The following is a 17,586-nucleotide window of genomic DNA, read 5'->3' as shown; positions in this document are numbered from 1 at the left end:
GTGAAGTGATCTTCAATGACCTAGTGGCCATGCCCTATTGCCTCGACAACGGCACCATGTACAACGTCATCCCTCGCAGTATTGTGGATGAGTTGCAGCTTCTTGACCCGAGCGTGACACTCAAAGCCCTGGAGCCTCCTGTTCGAGGCAGGTCAGTTGGTGGTGCGTAAATTACGTGCACTCAGTCCGTGGATTTGGATATTGGTCTGCAAACAGTGGCTGGTAGAGTGAATATCCGCGGCCTGACGTGTGTGATCACCGAGACTGATGAGGATGAGTTCTTGCTCGGGAAGCGGACCCTAAGATCGCTCGGAATTGATGTTGACGAGCTTCTTGCAGGTCTCGTGGCCCAAGGTTCCTCTGATGTGGACCCGTTTGATGACGAACGGGACTACAAGGCGATCGCTCGACCCGATACGGATGCGATCAAGGCTCGGCTGCACGAAATGGTAGCTGAGGCTGTTGACAACGGATTTTCTGCCGATAGAAGCGATGAACTGTACGAAATTGTGTCGAAGCGAGATATCTGGCGCCTACAAATTAGTGATGACCCGCCTGCTCGCCTGCGTCCGTTCACTATCCGCCTCAAGGAAGGCGCGGAGTCGTATCGCTGTAAACCTCGGAAGTATGCTCCGGCTCAGCGGCAATTCCTCCGGGAGTTCAACGAAAAACTGATCCAGCTTGGCTGGGCGTACAAGAACCCGGAGAGTCGCTGGGCGTGCCCAGCCCTGCCAGTTCGCAAGCCTGGAAAAGAGAATGAGTGGCGACAAACAATCGATTTCCGTCCGGTGAACGCCCTCACGCAGCCGCTGACTGGTGGTATGACCAATAATGAGACTCACCTTGAAGATGTCAGGGGGAAGCAGCACAAGCAGACGGCTGACTTCATTAAGAGTTTCTTTCAACTGGCCCTAGCAGCTGGAAGTCAAGAATGCCACTGCCGATGGAGAAGTTGTCACGCCAACACGTCTACAGCAAGGATCGGTGGACTCCTCGCTTCAGTTCCAGCAATCTATTGAGAAGGTGATGCCAGAGAAGGACCTCCTTTTCAAAACCTTCTTGTGTGGATTGATGATCTGTTGATCTACGCGTCGACCATTGATGAGTTTCTCGAGGTCATCGACTTGATCTATTCACTGCTAGAAGAGTACGGCCTATTTCTAGGCATGGACAAGACGTGTCTGTACACCACCAGTGCGAAGTGGTGCGGTCGTGTATTGACCAAGGACGGAGTGGCGTACGACGCTGATAAGGTTCAGGCCCTTGTAGAAATGCCTCCACACGGCTGGAGCATTGCAGTAATTTCTTTGCGCTGCTGGCTGGATGCGAAGTAGCAATTTCTTTGCGCTGCTGGCTGGATGCGAAGTAGCCTCGTTGACTTCACTAGAACATGCAAGCCACTTCAAGACCGATTCGACAAAGAATTAGCTGGAACCCGCCGAACGAAGAAGGTTGCAGGCAGCATTGTGGAGAAGTGCTGAATAAGAATTGTTCTCTGAGAAAGGCGGCAGGGCCGATCGACTGGAAGTATGGGAAATCAGCGATCGAGAGACAGGCAGCAAGGATCTGTGGATCAGAGGGAGTTCTTCGAGAGATCTCAAGTGGCCCGATGACGCCGGCGCGTAAGGCAGGACATGTGGCAAGCCGGATTGTGGATGATCGTGCTCGAACCGTGGCGTGATTCGGGGTCGACCCAAGCCTCGATCGACGACAGATCTCGCAGATCTAGGACGGCCGAGGACGGAAGATGATGGATCGGCGGCGTGCGGCAACCGGCACAAGTCGTCGATCGAGAGTTGATCGCCGATCGCCGATCGGGAGTCGATCGTGGATCGGGAGCCAATCGTGGATCGGGAGCCAATCGTGGGTTGATCGGGGATCGGGGATCGACCACGATGGAATGCACATGGAGGACGAAGTCAGGACAAGAATCCAGTGGTTGTGGAGTTGTAGGATGGTAGATGAGATGGTAGCGGTAGAGAGACACCAGCTAAACATAAATCAGAACGCAATTTGCACAGAAGACCACAAGTACCCTCAAGTCGTCAAGTCCCAGGAACTACATTGGCCTCGGCAAGCGTTGACACTTCGGGTAGTGAACTAGCGGTACGGTTAAGACTGGATTAATACATTGGCCAGCTTGACCTACTCTAGTGATCTTTCTCTCGTGTGCAAGTCCTCGATCGACCGGATACTGCTTGGCCGGCGATCGCTGCGTCTCTCAATCGACCTCGATCCCGCTATAGGAAGCGGCAATCAACTCAGGAAAGGAAGGAACATACCCGGAAAGGCAACTACAGGCCGTGGATCGACTCCAGGACGACCGATCGGAGCGAACAACCCTCGATCGGAGCGTATACTCGGACGCAGAGCGAAGATTCCCGCGCTGCTCCACAACCTATCCCCGCGTCACGCCAAGACATTCGATCTTCACCAAGTGCTGCATCTTCGGAGCCCCCAGAGAGCAAATCCAGCCCGCCGACGTGTACACAAGGTGAGAACAAGTTCAGCCGATCATGGATCGTTGGGGGACCCCCTCCGTTAGTCGGTGTCTGGGCGCTGGTGGGAAGCTCGATTAGGCCTTAACCAGATTTTGGCCGATCCCGCTACACCACAATGGTGCGCGTGCCCGGATCTCTTGGGGACTGCGGATTTCACCGTGAGTCCGTAGAAGATGCGCAAGTGAAGAAAGAACCAGGGGAAGAGGCGTCGTCGGATATCGGATCGACGAAGACGCTGCTGAACAAAACGAGATCCGCGGATCGACAGAGTGCTCGGAGGACTTCTGTCGACGGAATCGAGGGCGATCTGGAAACAGATCTAGAAGACAAACCTCAACATCCTCCCCAGGTCCCTTCGGGGACCCCGGTGGATCTTGGTGCGAACCGAGCTTCACTAACAAAACAAACTAAGGCGGGATCGGACCGATACGCGTTCGCTGACTCGCCGATCAGGCTCGATCTGGACTACCTGGACGCGATCGCGGACAAGGACCAGATCGTGAGGAAGAAGCTGAGAGCGCCAGGCCTGGACGACGAAGATCCCAGACCGTCGGCGCTCGACTGGTCCGAGGCTGACCTGGATCGTCAGTATCACTTGAAGGAACTGCGACACTTCTTGCGTCAAGATCCCGTCATGGTGATCTTGCGGCCAGAGCAGATCGACGACCCGAAGGACCCGATCTCGACCCCCCCCCGAGTGACGGACAACAAGCTGATGGCGGTGAAGAACCTGCTCGGGCTGTTGAAGGAAGCCGGCTTCGTGGCTGGCGCCTTTGAAGCGAATGATCTTTTCGATCAGGATCTCGATGTGATCCAGACAGCGATCCAGACATTGGTCGACAAGTTGAGACCTTTGGTCGACGTGATCGGACAGTCCGGACCTGAAGGTGCCAGATCTAGTGTCGCCAGCTCCCGCGTCGTCGCCGCGGATGGAGTCCACTGGGTACCGATCGTCGTCTCCTTATGTCTCCGCAGCGGAACACGTATCAGATACGTCGTCTGAACCTCAACGGATGTCCCTCGGCCCTTCAGGATCTGCGATGCTGGACGCACGATCACGGAGTCAACGTCAGGAACGCATGTGATCAGGACCTCGGAAGCAGAAACCCAAGTCGACCGATCGGACCACCAGTGCTACCGGATCAGATGAGTCGAATGGCAAACTGGAGTCTTACTTTCAGGCTGCGATGGCTTGATTTCTGAAGGAACAACAGACCACGGTGGTAACATCTACTCCAGTGGTCGACGACAACGTTGGATCGCGGGACGTGGAGATGGAATCAGCCGGATCGCCGTATCAAGGTCTCTCTCAGTGGGAATACGATCCGGACGACATTGATCTACCGAGTTCGGCCCCTGCTGCGGTGGCCACCGCTGCCTCAGGATCCACTGGGTCCTCATTGATCCAGCGTGTGCGGATTTCGGCGATGTCCGATCTTAAGGAGTTTAGTGGCAAGGATCAGGACGAAGACCGCGCCCGATCGTGGATCAACAAGGTAAAGTCGGCGTTCCTGCGAGATCAGGCTACGGACGAAGAGAAGTGCCTGACCTTTGCTGATCTACTGACGGGCCCGGCGAAGAACTGGTACCGCCAGCTGGGCCGATCGACGCGGAACAAGTGGAGCGATCTACTCCGGAGTTTCCAGATCCAGTATTGTGGCCTGGGAGTATCGGTCGCTTGGCAGTATTACCATTCTCGCAAGTGATCAGATGAATCGCCGTTGGAGTACCTCTATCGACTGAAGGTGGCGGCTCTGCGTGCGAGATTGAAGATTAAGGACGGAGATTCCAAGGCCCGCCGAGAACATGTCGAACACTTTATCGAGACGCTGGGCGATCTGGAACTAACCGATCAGCTCACCCTACTCCGGCTTGCGGACGCGGAAGATCTGGAGGAAGTCCTGCGCGCTCGAGAGCGCGCGAAGAGCAGACAGAAGCGATCTGCCTTTGGATCGAAGTATCGCCAGAAGGTTCCGACCTCAGCACCAGCTGCTGCAACCAAGCGGGCAGTGCGTGCAGTTCAGATCGCGAGCCAGGAATCTGGATCGGACACAGGATCGGAAGGATCGGACTCGGAGGGTGATCTACGTCGCGTTTACCTAGCGTCGGCCGATGACAAGTCTCGCAACGCTGGGGGCGACTCGACGAAGCCGGATCGGAGCGATCAAGCCGCTGCTCACACTGTGGATCGCGGAAACACACCGATCTCGATTGTTGGAGACGTTTGATGTGCGAGAAGTGTGGCAAGAGAGGTCATCCGGCGGATCGTTGCCTGTTTGTACGCCGTGGATGTGGTGAACTACACGAGATGGGCAAGTGTCCGATGGAGGAATTCTACAACCAGATCCGTCAATGGTTCAACCCGGTGAAGCACGCTGGCATGTTGCCCGCGATCGCCGAGAAGATGTTAAACTAGGACGCTCGCCGGGTTGGAATCCGGTACGAGCCGAGCGTTCTAGGTACTGCATCTATGCATTCGTGAACAAGAACACGGTAGATCGAGTAAGTGGACGGACTGATCTACGCGGTAATACATGTGATCTGCATGCGAAATTTGCCGCCAAGGTCTTAAGTCTACATCGATCGGACGACTTCAGCCGTTCTGACGCCGAAGTGTCCTTGGATCTCCAGTCTGGAGAGACGCGGGGCTATTGGAAGCAACGCAGACCGGAGGAATGGTTCAAGCCAGCTGATGGAGAAGTGACGACCGAGCTCCCGGAGCATGATCGTGATCGAAGTCTGCCTCGCGTCAGCGAACACCGCAGATCTGGCGATGTGGTGCCCGATCTTCTCCCTGGGGAGTCCAGAGGGTACTGGAAACATCATTCGCCAGGTAAGTGGTTCCGTCAGGCCAAGATCACTGGCAAGATCAACAATGAGAAGTCGATCTTACTCTTAGACACCGGCGCCGAGGTGTCCATCGTGGACACCGCCTTTGCTCGTAAGGTGGGGTGCTATGTCGACACGAGTCAGAGCCAGGAATGTGTGGGGATTGGCGAAAGCGTGTACATGACGGAAGGAAGGACCAGGATCAAGGTTACGCTGGCGGGATCGCTGGTGTATTTCTTCGATATCTGGGTTGGCGATCTATCAGGACAAAAGGCGATCCTGGGTATGGACTTTATGGTTCCAGTGGGGATCCGCCTCGATCTTGCGGACGGCTCTATCTGTCTCCCCGACGAAGTCAAGATCCAGCTTAGCGGACGGCGTCAGCTGTACAACGACAATGTCAGACACGTGTGTGTAGATCAGGGAATGCCGCTACGAATGAAGGTGACGGATCGAGAAAAGCTATGGGTCACCCGTGGAGATCGTTGGGTGCCGACCGTGGTCCGAGGACCCGGCAGGATCAGATATCTCCAGGTTACCAACATCAGCGACAAAGACCTCGTTTTGCATCGGAATGAACGGATCGGGATGTGGCTGGCTGGAGATCGGATACCCCGAATCCCAGGATATGTGTCGATCGGATCTCGTCGATAGATGGAATGGCAGAATCTAGCCTTTCAAGCCACGGCAGATGACCGGCCGACGAACCAGGAGGCACCAACGGGACCTCCGGTACCTGCCGTCGAGCGACCTAATTATCCAACGCCCCGAGCCATTCTCCAGAGACGCCAGATATCCCCGATCGTCGATCAGTCGACGGGTCCACCCGATCCAACAAGCGAACCGGAGGCAATGAGCCCTGATCCGGGGGCGGCCGTCGTTGATACTCTTAGATCAGGGGGCGGACCGTTGCAGGACGATGATCGCGTGACAGAGGAGTCGGGGTCGCCTGCTTCAACTGTCCTCGTCGGAGATCCACCAGACCCACGGTCGGATCCTGTTGAGTCGGTGTGTGAACCTTCCGGATCGGAGGAGGAATGCTCTCCAAAGCGGAAACAGGTGGAGCCGGACTTCCAGCCTTCGCCGATCACGGATCAAGCGTGTGCACCGATAGATGACGCGAAGCCGCAAGATGATCGTGCTGGCGATCCAGAGGGGAAGCCAGAACATGTGGATTCCGGTGGTAAAGCAGCTGAGAAGGGCGAAATCGTGCCCCCTCATTTGCCATCGGCCGATCAGGTCGACGGTTGTGCCGTCGAACCAGATCTTGGGGGCGGGAGTACCGATCGGACACACCCTGTTGCGGTCTTAGCTGTGGAAGAGTCGAGATCAAGTGATGATACAGCAGTCGACGGTGTTCCTGCATCTGAACGACTGCCGCAAGTGGCTGAAGACTCATCGATCGTTGGAGGTGATCAGCTGGAAATGGAGGCCAAACCCACTTCAAATCGGGACGACCTCATTGCATCCGAACCAGATCGAGATGTTGGCGCTGATGATCAGGTCCATTACCACGAGGGCCGGAATCTGTCAGCAGAAGATGTCGAAGGTGAATTAGCTGTGCTTCCTGAAATTGTGATCTCGACGACGGATGAGGTAAAGATCGATGATATCAAGGTGGGAGATCTGGAGTTCAACACCCTGGAGGAGATCGATCGGCTGCGAAAGAAGATCTGGCACAGGAATCACCTGCTGATCGGCAAGGGCAATGCACTTCCCCCAGCAGCCCAGGGCGTCACCTGCGACATCGACGTGGGCGACGCGAAGCCGATCACTCAACGTGTCCGGAAAGTTGCCCCTCAGTTCGTGGAGAAGGTGTCCGAGCTGATCAAGGGATTATTGTCAGCCAAGATGATTCGGAAATCTCGATCACCATGGGCCTCGCCGATCGTCGTGATCACCAAGAAGAACGGCGTGGATATCCGACTCTGCATAGATTATCGGCTCGTCAACAGTCTAACCAGGCTGATGGTATATCCGATGCCCTTGATCAACGATTTGCTGGAGGATCTGGATAAGGTACTCTGGTATTGCTCTTTGGACATGGCTAGTGGATTCTGGGTGGTGACAATGACCGATCGAGCTCGTGCGATCTCGGCCTTTATCACCCACATGGGTCTGTTCGAGTGGAACCGGATGCCGTTCGGCTTGAAGAACGCTCCTCAGATCTACCAGCGACTTCTGGACGACGCGTTTTATGGGTTCACCAGGATCCCGCGATCGTCAGACTGTGAAGTCACTACGGACTTGATCGAGTCAGGAGAACCAGAAGATCCGGGGCGTCCATCAGTGCTAGGTCGCAGATTGTACATCGATGACATTCTTGTGACGGCCGGATCATGGGATGAGCTGTGCGATCGTGTGGGTCACCTGCTGGACGCTTGTGATAAGTGGAACATCTCGATCAGTGTGGAGAAGAGCTCTTGGGGGATGCGTAGGTGGACTATCTGGGACATCGTGTGTCGAACGACGGGCTAGAGGCCAATCCGAAGGATCTCACCGCTCTGACTGATCTGCTGTTCCCCGGATTGCTCCGATCGATGCAGTCGTTCTTGGGCAGCCTCAATTATTACAGCCGTTTCTTGGAAGATTACGCGATCTACGCGGCGATCCTGTACGAACTGCGCGAGGTGGACTTCGCCGAGCTGAAGAAACGCCCCGATCTGCGCCAGATCCTAGATCGTCAAGTGCCGAACTTAGTGACTACAGACCCAGTGGACCCGGATCGGACTCCATCAGTTCCCGAAGTCGGTGTCGCCGATGAACGCTGGATCCGTGCTCATCGTGCCTTTTCGACCCTGAAGATGAAGATCGCGACGACACCGATCCTGCGGTACTTCGATCGCGATCGGACTCCGGTCGTGATTGTGTATGCGAGTGACTGGGCGATCTCGGCTGCATTGATGCAGGAACACGACCAGATCTATCATCCCGTTACCTTCGCCAGTCGAACGCTGAAGTCGAATGAATTGAACTATAACGTGGTGGAGAAAGAAGTGCTGGCGTTGTTACGGATTCTGGACCTGAACTATAACATGCTGGTTGGACGATCGATCCGGGTCTTGCTTGACCCGACACTCGACGTTGGCGTGGCTGTTCCGATCGCCCGGTCTTCAAGGCCGATTGGGTCAGTGGGCTGCACTCCTATCGCCCTGGACACTGGAGATCACGAAGTGCACCAAGGGAGAGGACGAGATATTGGGGGCGATCGCCGCTAGTATTAAGCCTCGATCGGATATGGACGACGCGTTGATCGCGATCGCGCCGAAGAAAGAACCCCGGCGGAAGGTTCAAGCCCCGATCCCGACTGTGCGCGTGGATGAAGAGCTGCTGGTGATAAGTTTCGATGGATCCGCCCGCGTCAAGCGAGGCGGGGGCGCGTACAGCGCGATCTTGTGGAAGTTACCCGAATGGAGTGTGGTGAAGGCACGATCGGGCTATGCTGAAGGGCTGACGGTTAACGAGGCGGAGTATCGTGGTCTGTTGTTGGGTTTCGACCTCCTTGACGGCGTAGATCGAGGCAGGTTGGTGGTCTGCGGTGATTCCAACTCGGTGATCCGGCAAGTACGGGGCGAGATCGACTGCAAAGCACCTAAGCTGACATTGTTAAAGCAGAAGGTGCTGGACCAACTACGGAACTGGCTAGATCACGAGCTGTTACATGTGAAACGAGACTGGAACGGAAGTGCAGACAGCCTGGCCAGTGCAGCACTCCAACGTGAAGGGGGCATCGTCGTCGAGGATGAGGTCGATCATGGGGATCTAGTGACACTGAACCGACTTGATGAGATCCTGGTCGTCCGATCGGATGAGTCGATCGCCCGACTATCGCCGATGACCACCCGATCGGGCGCCAGATCACGGCCGAACCCGACCGTCATGCAGGAGGAGTTCGTGCGAGGGTTGCGGATCGATCGAATTCGTCGAGCTCAAGATGAAGAAACGTGGATCGCGGGTATGAAGAAGTACCTGATGGGAGATGTGGCTGATCTGACGCAGGATGAGGCTCGATCCTATGGCAACATCGCAGCGGATTACGAGATCGACGGTGATAATCTGCTATTCTATTGCCCACCCTCCAAGCGATCGGAGGCAGATCGAGATGGGCTGATGAGACTGGTTGCACCGGAGACACTGCATCGAGATATCTTGCATCACTATCACTCCACTCTGGAAGGGGGACACCACGGGATCGGGCGTACCTATCAGCGGATCCGCGATCACTTTCACTGGAGAGGTCTCTTCAGGAGTGTGCAGAAGTATGTCGGTGAATGTGTCGACTGCGAGACCGGCAAAGGACGACCCACGATCAGGGGCGAGTCGCCGGGGAACATCCAGGCGACATACCCGTTCCAGATCATAGCAATGGATCACATACCTTCGCTACCCAAGTCGTACAAGGGTAATACGGAACTGTTGATCTGGGTCGATCTGTTCACGGGATACGTGATCGCGAAGGCGAGTTCGTCCCGAACGGCGCAGACGATCGCCGAGTCTTACGAAGAGTGCGTGTTCCGGCGATTTGGTGCTAGCGAGGTGATCAGGCATGATCGCGAACCGGGATTTATGGCCGACTTCTTCCGCGCCTTTAACAAGATCCTGGGTATGCGTCAGTGAGCGACGATGGCATATCGACCTCAAGCTAACGGTACTGCAGAGCGAATTGTTCAGACGGCGACGAGGTCCCTGAAGATGTTCGTGGAGGATCTGGATAAGAGAGATTGGGATGAGTACGCAGAGCGATTGACCTTCGCGATCAACACGGCTCAAGATCGAGTACGTGGAGACTCCCCTTTTTATCTGGTGCATGGTTGGGATCCTCGATCGACGCTCGAGGCGACGATACCTTTGGGTAGTACTCGGACTCGGGATCGGAATCCTCGACGGTGGCGTTATCGGATCCAGAGGCACTACGATCAGGCACGAAGTCAGGTGAATGCTCGCCTACGCGAGGCGATCGCGGATCGGGCCGATCGACACAGTGAAGAAGTTCGACCACACTCGATCGAGGCTGGATCTCAGGTGTGGCTGTACCTGGATCGTGTGAAAGAGGGGTATGCCCGGAAGCTGGCTCACCTGTGGCACGGCCCGTTCCGCGTTGCGGAGAAGGTGAACGAGTACACGATGAAGCTTCAGATCGCTGGTACAGACTATCACCTGTTCCCGATCGTGCATGTCTCGAAGCTGAAGTTGGTCAGAGACTTCCCCGATCGACCGCAGATCGCGCTCACGGTGGACGAAACAGATCGACTTGATTTCGACGAAGTCTTACTTCCGGAGGACAGCTGGGCCCCAGATCGAGACTCGAACGAGTACGAAGTGGAGAAGATCACGGACATGCGGACGGGTCGAAGGACGTGGTACGGCCGGACTTAAGAATTCCTGGTACACTGGAAGGGTTACGACGAGCCTGACTGGGTCGACGAAGCTGATTTGGCGCGATGCAGTCTCACAAGGAGGAGTGAGATCGGGCCACCAGGGTGAGCGGGTCACCTTGGTGAGCGAGATGGATGACGGATCGACGGGGAGGCCGTCGATCGGAGGAAGGGGTTTCATATTACTGAGTATGTGCGTGTGAGTGCAGATCGGATGATTATGGAGCGACAACAGGGAGTTACGATCGTGGATCTTGGCTGATCGTGTTGGCGACGGATGGATCGACTCGAGAGAAATGGTGATCGACGAGGAGTTGGGGTATTACGGTGAACGATGCTACGGCCGCGGCTGAGCCCCGACGTCGTGGTTGAACTCGTTGCAAAGACGCGAGATCTACAGCGCCGGATACGTTTCGAGTATCGGTTCCACTAAGCGATCGTGATTGCTCGCCTCAACCAAGCGGATTGATCTGGGCAGACTAGGCCATGGAGATGCATGGAGATTTGGAGACTGTGTCCACAGTGAGCCGCCGTACGACCCGACTTGCGGCCAGGGGGCGGATGTGGAGAAGTGCTGAATAAGAATTGTTCCCTGAGAAAGGCGGCAGGGCCGATCGACTGGAAGTATGGGAAATCAGCGATCGAGAGACAGGCAGCGAGGATCTGTGGATCAGAGGGAGTTCTTCGAGAGATCTCAAGTGGCCCGATGACGCCGGCGCGTAAGGCAGGACATGTGGCAAGCCGGATTGTGGATGATCGTGCTCGAACCGTGGCGTGATTCGGGGTCGACCCAAGCCCCGATCGACGACAGATCTCGCAGATCTAGGACGGCCGAGGACGGAAGATGATGGATCGGCGGCGTGCGGCAACCGGCACAAGTCGTTGATCGAGAGTTGATCGCCGATCGCCGATCGGGAGTCGATCGTGGATCGGGAGCCAATCGTGGGTTGATCGGGGATTGGGGATCGACCACGACGGAATGCACATGGAGGACGAAGTCAGGACAAGAATCCAGTGGTTGTGGAGTTGTAGCATGGTAGATGAGATGGTAGCGGTAGAGAGACACCAGCTAAACATAAATCAGAACGCAATTTGCACAGAAGACCACAAGTACCCTCAAGTCGTCAAGTCCCAGGAACTACATTGGCCTCGGCAAGCGTTGACACTTCGGGTAGTGAACTAGCGGTACGGTTAAGACTGGATTAATACATTGGCCAGCTTGACCTACTCTAGTGATCTTTCTCTCGTGTGCAAGTCCTCGATCGACCGGATACTGCTTGGCCGGCGATCGCTGCGTCTCTCAATCGACCTCGATCCCGCTATAGGAAGCGGCAATCAACTCAGGAAAGGAAGGAACATACCCGGAAAGGCAACTACAGGCCGTGGATCGACTCCAGGACGACCGATCGGAGCGAACAACCCTCGATCGGAGCGTATACTCGGACGCAGAGCGAAGATTCCCGCGCTGCTCCACAACCTATCCCCGCGCCACGCCAAGACATTCGATCTTCACCAAGTGCTGCATCTTCGGAGCCCCCAGAGAGCAGATTCAGCCCGCCGACGTGTACACAAGGTGAGAACAAGTTCAGCCGATCACGGATCGTTGGGGGACCACCCCCTCCGTTAGTTGGTGTCTGGGCGCTGGTGGGAAGCTCGATCAGGCCTTAACCAGATTTTGGCCGATCCAGCATCGTGATCGAGTTGTCGTCGGAAGAGCTCGACAGCTTCAACCAAGTGAAGGAGCTGCTGCGTAACGCAGCCACGCTTGCACTGCCTGATCCCGAGGCTACCATCTGCATGTATAGTGACGCAAGTGATGAAGGATGGAGCATTATACTCACAATGGTGAAGGATTGGAGCAAGACCGCGGCTGTAGCAGAGCAGAATCATGACCTCCTGCACTGCATGAGTGGAACCTTTCATGGTGCTTCCAGCAACTGGAGCGTTATTGAAAATGAAGGGTATCCCATTGTTCGTGCGTGCAGTGAGCTTGACTATCTACTGATTCGAGACAAAGGCTTCAAGATGTTCACGGATCACCGAAACTTGATCTACATCTTTGCTCCGGGGACTGAAATTAAGAAACACGTGCGCGGAAAGCTACTGCGCTGGAGCTTGAAACTCAACGAATTCAAGTATGAAATTGAGCACATCCCGGGAGACGAGAACGTCTGGGCCGACATGTTTTCTAGGTGGGCCGGCCCAAAGCCTGCCGTGGCCAGGACGAGCTCGCTCAAGCGCTGGGAGACAGAAAAGCAGCTCCAACTGAGACCGCTTGACACTGTTGAGTGGCCGGCTATTGACGACATTGTGAAAGCACAGAGTGGTAGGGTGGCACCCACCTCTCACAACCTTGATGAGCGCGGTGTGTACGTGGACTCGTACCGTAGACTATGGATTCCGGACGCGGCTGGTGACCTTCTCCAGCGACTCATGGTGATTGCCCTCTGTGGCAGTCAAGGCCACCGTGGTTTCAACGCGATGGTGCAAGAACTTGAAGGCTACTTTGACATCAACAACCTGCACATTAAAGCACGCGCGTTTTGTGCATCCTGTCTACTGTGCTGTCACGTGAAGGGTGGAAACACTATCCCCCGACCCTATGAAGAGCTGTACCGATCCAGTGGGCGCAATGAAGCCCTCCACATGGACTACCTCTTCATTGGCAAGTATGGTATGATGACTCAAGTGACTACATTCTGGTACTAAAGGATGACTACTCGCACTTTTGTGAGCTGGCGCCGTGTAAGACGGCTGACTCGGTGACGGCTGCAAATGCAATTCTGCAGTGGAACATGAGATTTGGATCAACGAAAGTCCTGATCAGTGACACCGCAGCTCACTTTAAAAACGAATTGCTTGCTGAGCTGTGCCGCTACACTCACACCCGACAGGACTTTACCGTTGCGTATTGTCCCTGGATAAACAGCAGTGTGGAGCGCATCAATAGGGATATATTGCAAGTACTGCGAGTGATGATCCTGGAATTTCGGCTGCGCAAAGAGCAATGGGCTGACATTCTACCCCTCATCCAAGCCAACCTAAACCAGACACCTGTTCAATCTCTGGCGAATCTAGCTCCGATCGAGGTGTTTACTGGTCTGGAGAAGCCATCACTACTCAAGAACATCCTGGTGACCTCGGACGAGGGCAAGGAGCGCGTTGTGACGTTCGATGAGCTCCCTGTCGGAATTCTGGCCAAAGTCGATGCCCTTCGCCAAAAATTCCACAACATGCACAAGAAATTGGAGCAGGCAAAAGAAAAGCAGACTCGATGCAATCAACGAACGGCGTATGCAGTAAACTTTTACATTGGTGATTATGTTTTGTGGTCCCGCATCGAGTCGAGATTGAGGACCAACAAACTATCAGTTAAATGGATTGGCCCCTACAGAGTCATCGATGCCCAGCCGAACTCCTTCACTGTTGAACACCTCATCAATGGATCTACTCGGAACGTACACGCCTCCCGTCTCAAGCACTATGGTGACAGCTCTTTTGAAGTGACTGAAGAGATTGTTGAGCACATTGCCAACCAGGACATCTACCTGACAGTCCGAGAATTCGTCCAGCACCGTCCGAGTGATGACCGCGGCTACGACATCCTGGTAGCGTGGGAAGGGCTTGAGGATATCGAGAACTCCTGGGAGCCAATCCACACGCTGTATGAAGATGTGCGCGTAAAGTTGCAGCAGTATGTGGACAAGGTCGGTACCTTCACCTCACATTGTACATGCAAAATCTCAACTTAGGGGGCCAAGTTGGGGACAAGCGCACGGCCACTGCTCCGGCTCGGGTGACAACGACTCTGAACGCGAAGAAGAAGAAGACCAACCATAAGCAGCGTCAGCACAAGCATGTGCACCGCTCCAAAGCGAAGACCAAGGGCACGCGCGGATAGCCTACCTTGGAGGGCAGTGTAGTGGAATGTCAGTTGGCTACCCGCTGCCGACTGCAACGGACGACGGCGGGCTGGAGAAAGCCGCCGTCATGAAACTCACGCCCTGTGGCAAGAGTCGACGGAAACGAACATGCAGTGGTTACCTAGGTAGCACAGGGAGAGAAGCGCCTACATAGTATGCGTGAAGAAGGTAGCGAGAAGCTAACCAACAAATACAATTTGCAATTCGCAATCTCAAGGGCAAGTCGACGACAGCAAGGCCGCCGCCGACTTACAAGTCCAAGTTCAGCTTGTCGATGCTGAAGACACTACACTCCTCGCAACCACTCACTACCGCTTCTAGTGGTGACTGCACTCGAGCAGGTCAATGATGCCCTGGTTGGTAGGCACGAACACGAAGAGAGAGTCTGTCCAATCTTATTTTTTTAAAATAAACTGTAGGAAACTGAGTCTGACGCTCCCGTATATGAACTTGCTGACCGTGTTCCCTCCGCTCTAAATCAGGGTACGAACGTATTGCGACGAGGCATTTAGTCACATCATCACAGCGGATAAACTGTAGCATTTTAGCTAAAGCTGCACCCGTCGTCCTGTTGCTGAGCCAGATTAGCATTTCTCTGTTTGGAAAGTTCCCTCTATATCGTGTACCTCCGATTTAATGACATATGGCCACTAAATTCCACATCTTGATGCAGTGAAATCTCAATCCTATCCATGTCACAACTCTAGAGATGTCAGTAAACACAGGAATTTTTGGTCAAAAATGGCCCTGGGAGACTCAATCAGAATGTCAGCCCTAACCCGTTCCTTCTAAACTGATATCAGGTATTGTGAAAACCGAACACTATGTCCTATTTTACTGGGAGGACAGCTTTAGCTGGCTGAACAGCCTAACCAATTTTATTTCAGCGGCCGGGATTTTTTCCCACTTTAATTGGCAAATGTCGCCTGAGTCCATAGTCCACAGCTTTTGGCTACCGTGACATCACAAAGATTGTACAGTTCGTGGCTGGTTGTTCCCAAAATGTCGACCGTATCCGTAGTGTGTACCACACACTGTAGTGAGCAGTTCTTGAATTTATGAAATTTATTCGCAAGGTCAAAACTAGGATAGCTGTATTTTCTCGTTATCAGCTAAAATTTACTCAAAATCAATGGTGAAGTTGCCGTGCAAAAGACACGAAATAGCGCCTTTAAGTTCTTTCGTGTCTTTTGCACGGCAACTTCGCCATTTTTTAAAAAGGCGCAACACCAGGGTTTGAAAACTTGCCACCAATTTTCATGTTACATTATTCTTGCCTACCCCACGTTTGCACACAAAGGAAGTGTACACTGTCCTCCCAGACCAAAGCTTCGCCTCTAGTTTGCAAATCGATCGATTTGGGGTGGCTGAGACCTTGTTTTGTTATATATAAATAGGATGCTACTCCGATTTGGCTTTCACCAGACCTGTTCATATATCGCGGCGAATGCCCATGTGACATTAGGCATTATGAGGGTAGCTCGTTTATATGAACGGTGCCCCATGTCAACGTGAGCGGCAAACTCGACGCTGCCGTATACATGAAACACCCGATGGGTACATGCAATATGTGTCTGCGTCTGAACTATTCACGGGGCTGAAATTTGGCACGAGTGGCTGCTTATACGCTAGCTCTAGCCCGCTGCACGATGCAGTGCACCTCTGCGGCCATTTATATAGCCCAGGAAGTTAGACTCTCATTAGCATTTGATAGGGATTTGCACATGGACGGTTTACGACCAACATTACGATTTAGGATGTGGTGTACCCCTTTTTATATATTTTCTACCCCACCTAATCAAGCTAATCTGGTCTGGACATCTTTGCCGGTTTTCACAATAAGTAAATGCAAGTATGGACCCTTGAAAAAGCTAAGTAAAAGTGAGTGCACCAATGTAAGTAGGGACTTCGTCCCCAATAAAGAGAAGTGATAGATGATTATAAGTGGGGACTTCGTCACCAATAACTTAGCACTTCCTAGTGATTTCGATGATCGATCTTCAAAATTCCTACATCTCTGTCGCTGCACGCTTCACACAGTTGGAATCTTCGTGCAAAAATTCTCCGTTTGTGAGCATGAGGTGCTGGTTCTTATTCAAAGTTGAACCATCCAGTTGAGAAGCATCAGTCGATTCCTGAAGCCACTTTAGACCCGTCTGATTGATACATATTATGCACTTACCGCTCTAAGTGGCTCCCATATAAGCTGTGCAACATGGGTGTCATTCCTTCGAAGGAGAAATTAAGCTCACGCCACCAAAGCAATCTTGACCACTTCAGGGGATCGGAGTTTGCTGTATGCGGGACTGACACGAGCAAAGCCAGTGTAACAATGTTGTGTGCGGCGGTTAGATCAGTGGCCCTGCACGTCGTAAATCGTCATCTGTACTAAATGGGAATGTGGCCAAACCTCATTTGGAAGTCGAAAGATTGACACACACCGCTAAATTTCTTCAAGTGCGTGACAGTAGTCAGTGTTAACTAGGTCGTCTTCGACTTGGCTGGGAACACCTGTGGTATAAAACGCTGATGCTGGTACCGGTGCTAATTGCCGTGATAAGGGAGATGTTACCGAATTGGCGGTCCAAGCGTAGATCATTTAGAGGAGAAGCTTGTCATCAAGGCCAGTGAGCTGAAAGGCTGGCGTTCATAGTTACATTTGTGTATTTTAGCGAGTAGCCAAGGCAAGAGGGGCGGTGGTTTCATATCCACCTTCTCCGATAGCGTCTACTCGCTCACTCTCTTTAAAACCAGACAATAAAGAAGAGCAACCCCACTGCGCTATCTTCGTTGAGGCTTCTTTCATCCAACGCAGCTTCTTCGGAGTAGGCCCCGCCTGACAGAAAAGAGGTCTACTCTAGGTGTACGTGGCACCATATTGCGACAGGAGAACTGTAGCCCGCATGATTCAAGGGTGTGGCCCCGCAATCTTAACGCGTTTAGCGTTCTTTCACTTAA

At 53.7% G+C, this 17,586-nt stretch overlaps 2 protein-coding genes across 2 annotated transcripts; both read left to right on the top strand.

Annotated features, from left to right (window-relative positions):
- Window positions 1-1,055: 1,055 nt before the first annotated feature.
- PHYSODRAFT_481170 (hypothetical protein) lies at window positions 1,056-1,481 on the top strand (the record flags this gene model as incomplete). Its single annotated transcript, XM_009521115.1, has 2 exons — window positions 1,056-1,298; window positions 1,335-1,481. Coding segments are annotated over 2 exons (390 nt in total), but the record flags the coding sequence as incomplete, so codon positions are not given.
- A 1,135-nt stretch (window positions 1,482-2,616) lies between these two features.
- PHYSODRAFT_483599 (hypothetical protein) lies at window positions 2,617-3,504 on the top strand (the record flags this gene model as incomplete). Its single annotated transcript, XM_009521114.1, has 1 exon — window positions 2,617-3,504. One exon carries the CDS (start codon window positions 2,617-2,619, stop codon window positions 3,502-3,504), a length of 888 nt encoding a protein of 295 aa, XP_009519409.1.
- Window positions 3,505-17,586: the final 14,082 nt, after the last annotated feature.

This window comes from Phytophthora sojae, assembly GCF_000149755.1.
Source record: "Phytophthora sojae unplaced genomic scaffold PHYSOscaffold_2, whole genome shotgun sequence".
In the NCBI taxonomy this organism is placed as follows: Eukaryota; Oomycota; class Peronosporomycetes; order Peronosporales; family Peronosporaceae; genus Phytophthora; species Phytophthora sojae.
Note: the sequence above shows the minus strand (reverse complement) of the source record. Positions and strands in the feature narration are given on the sequence as shown.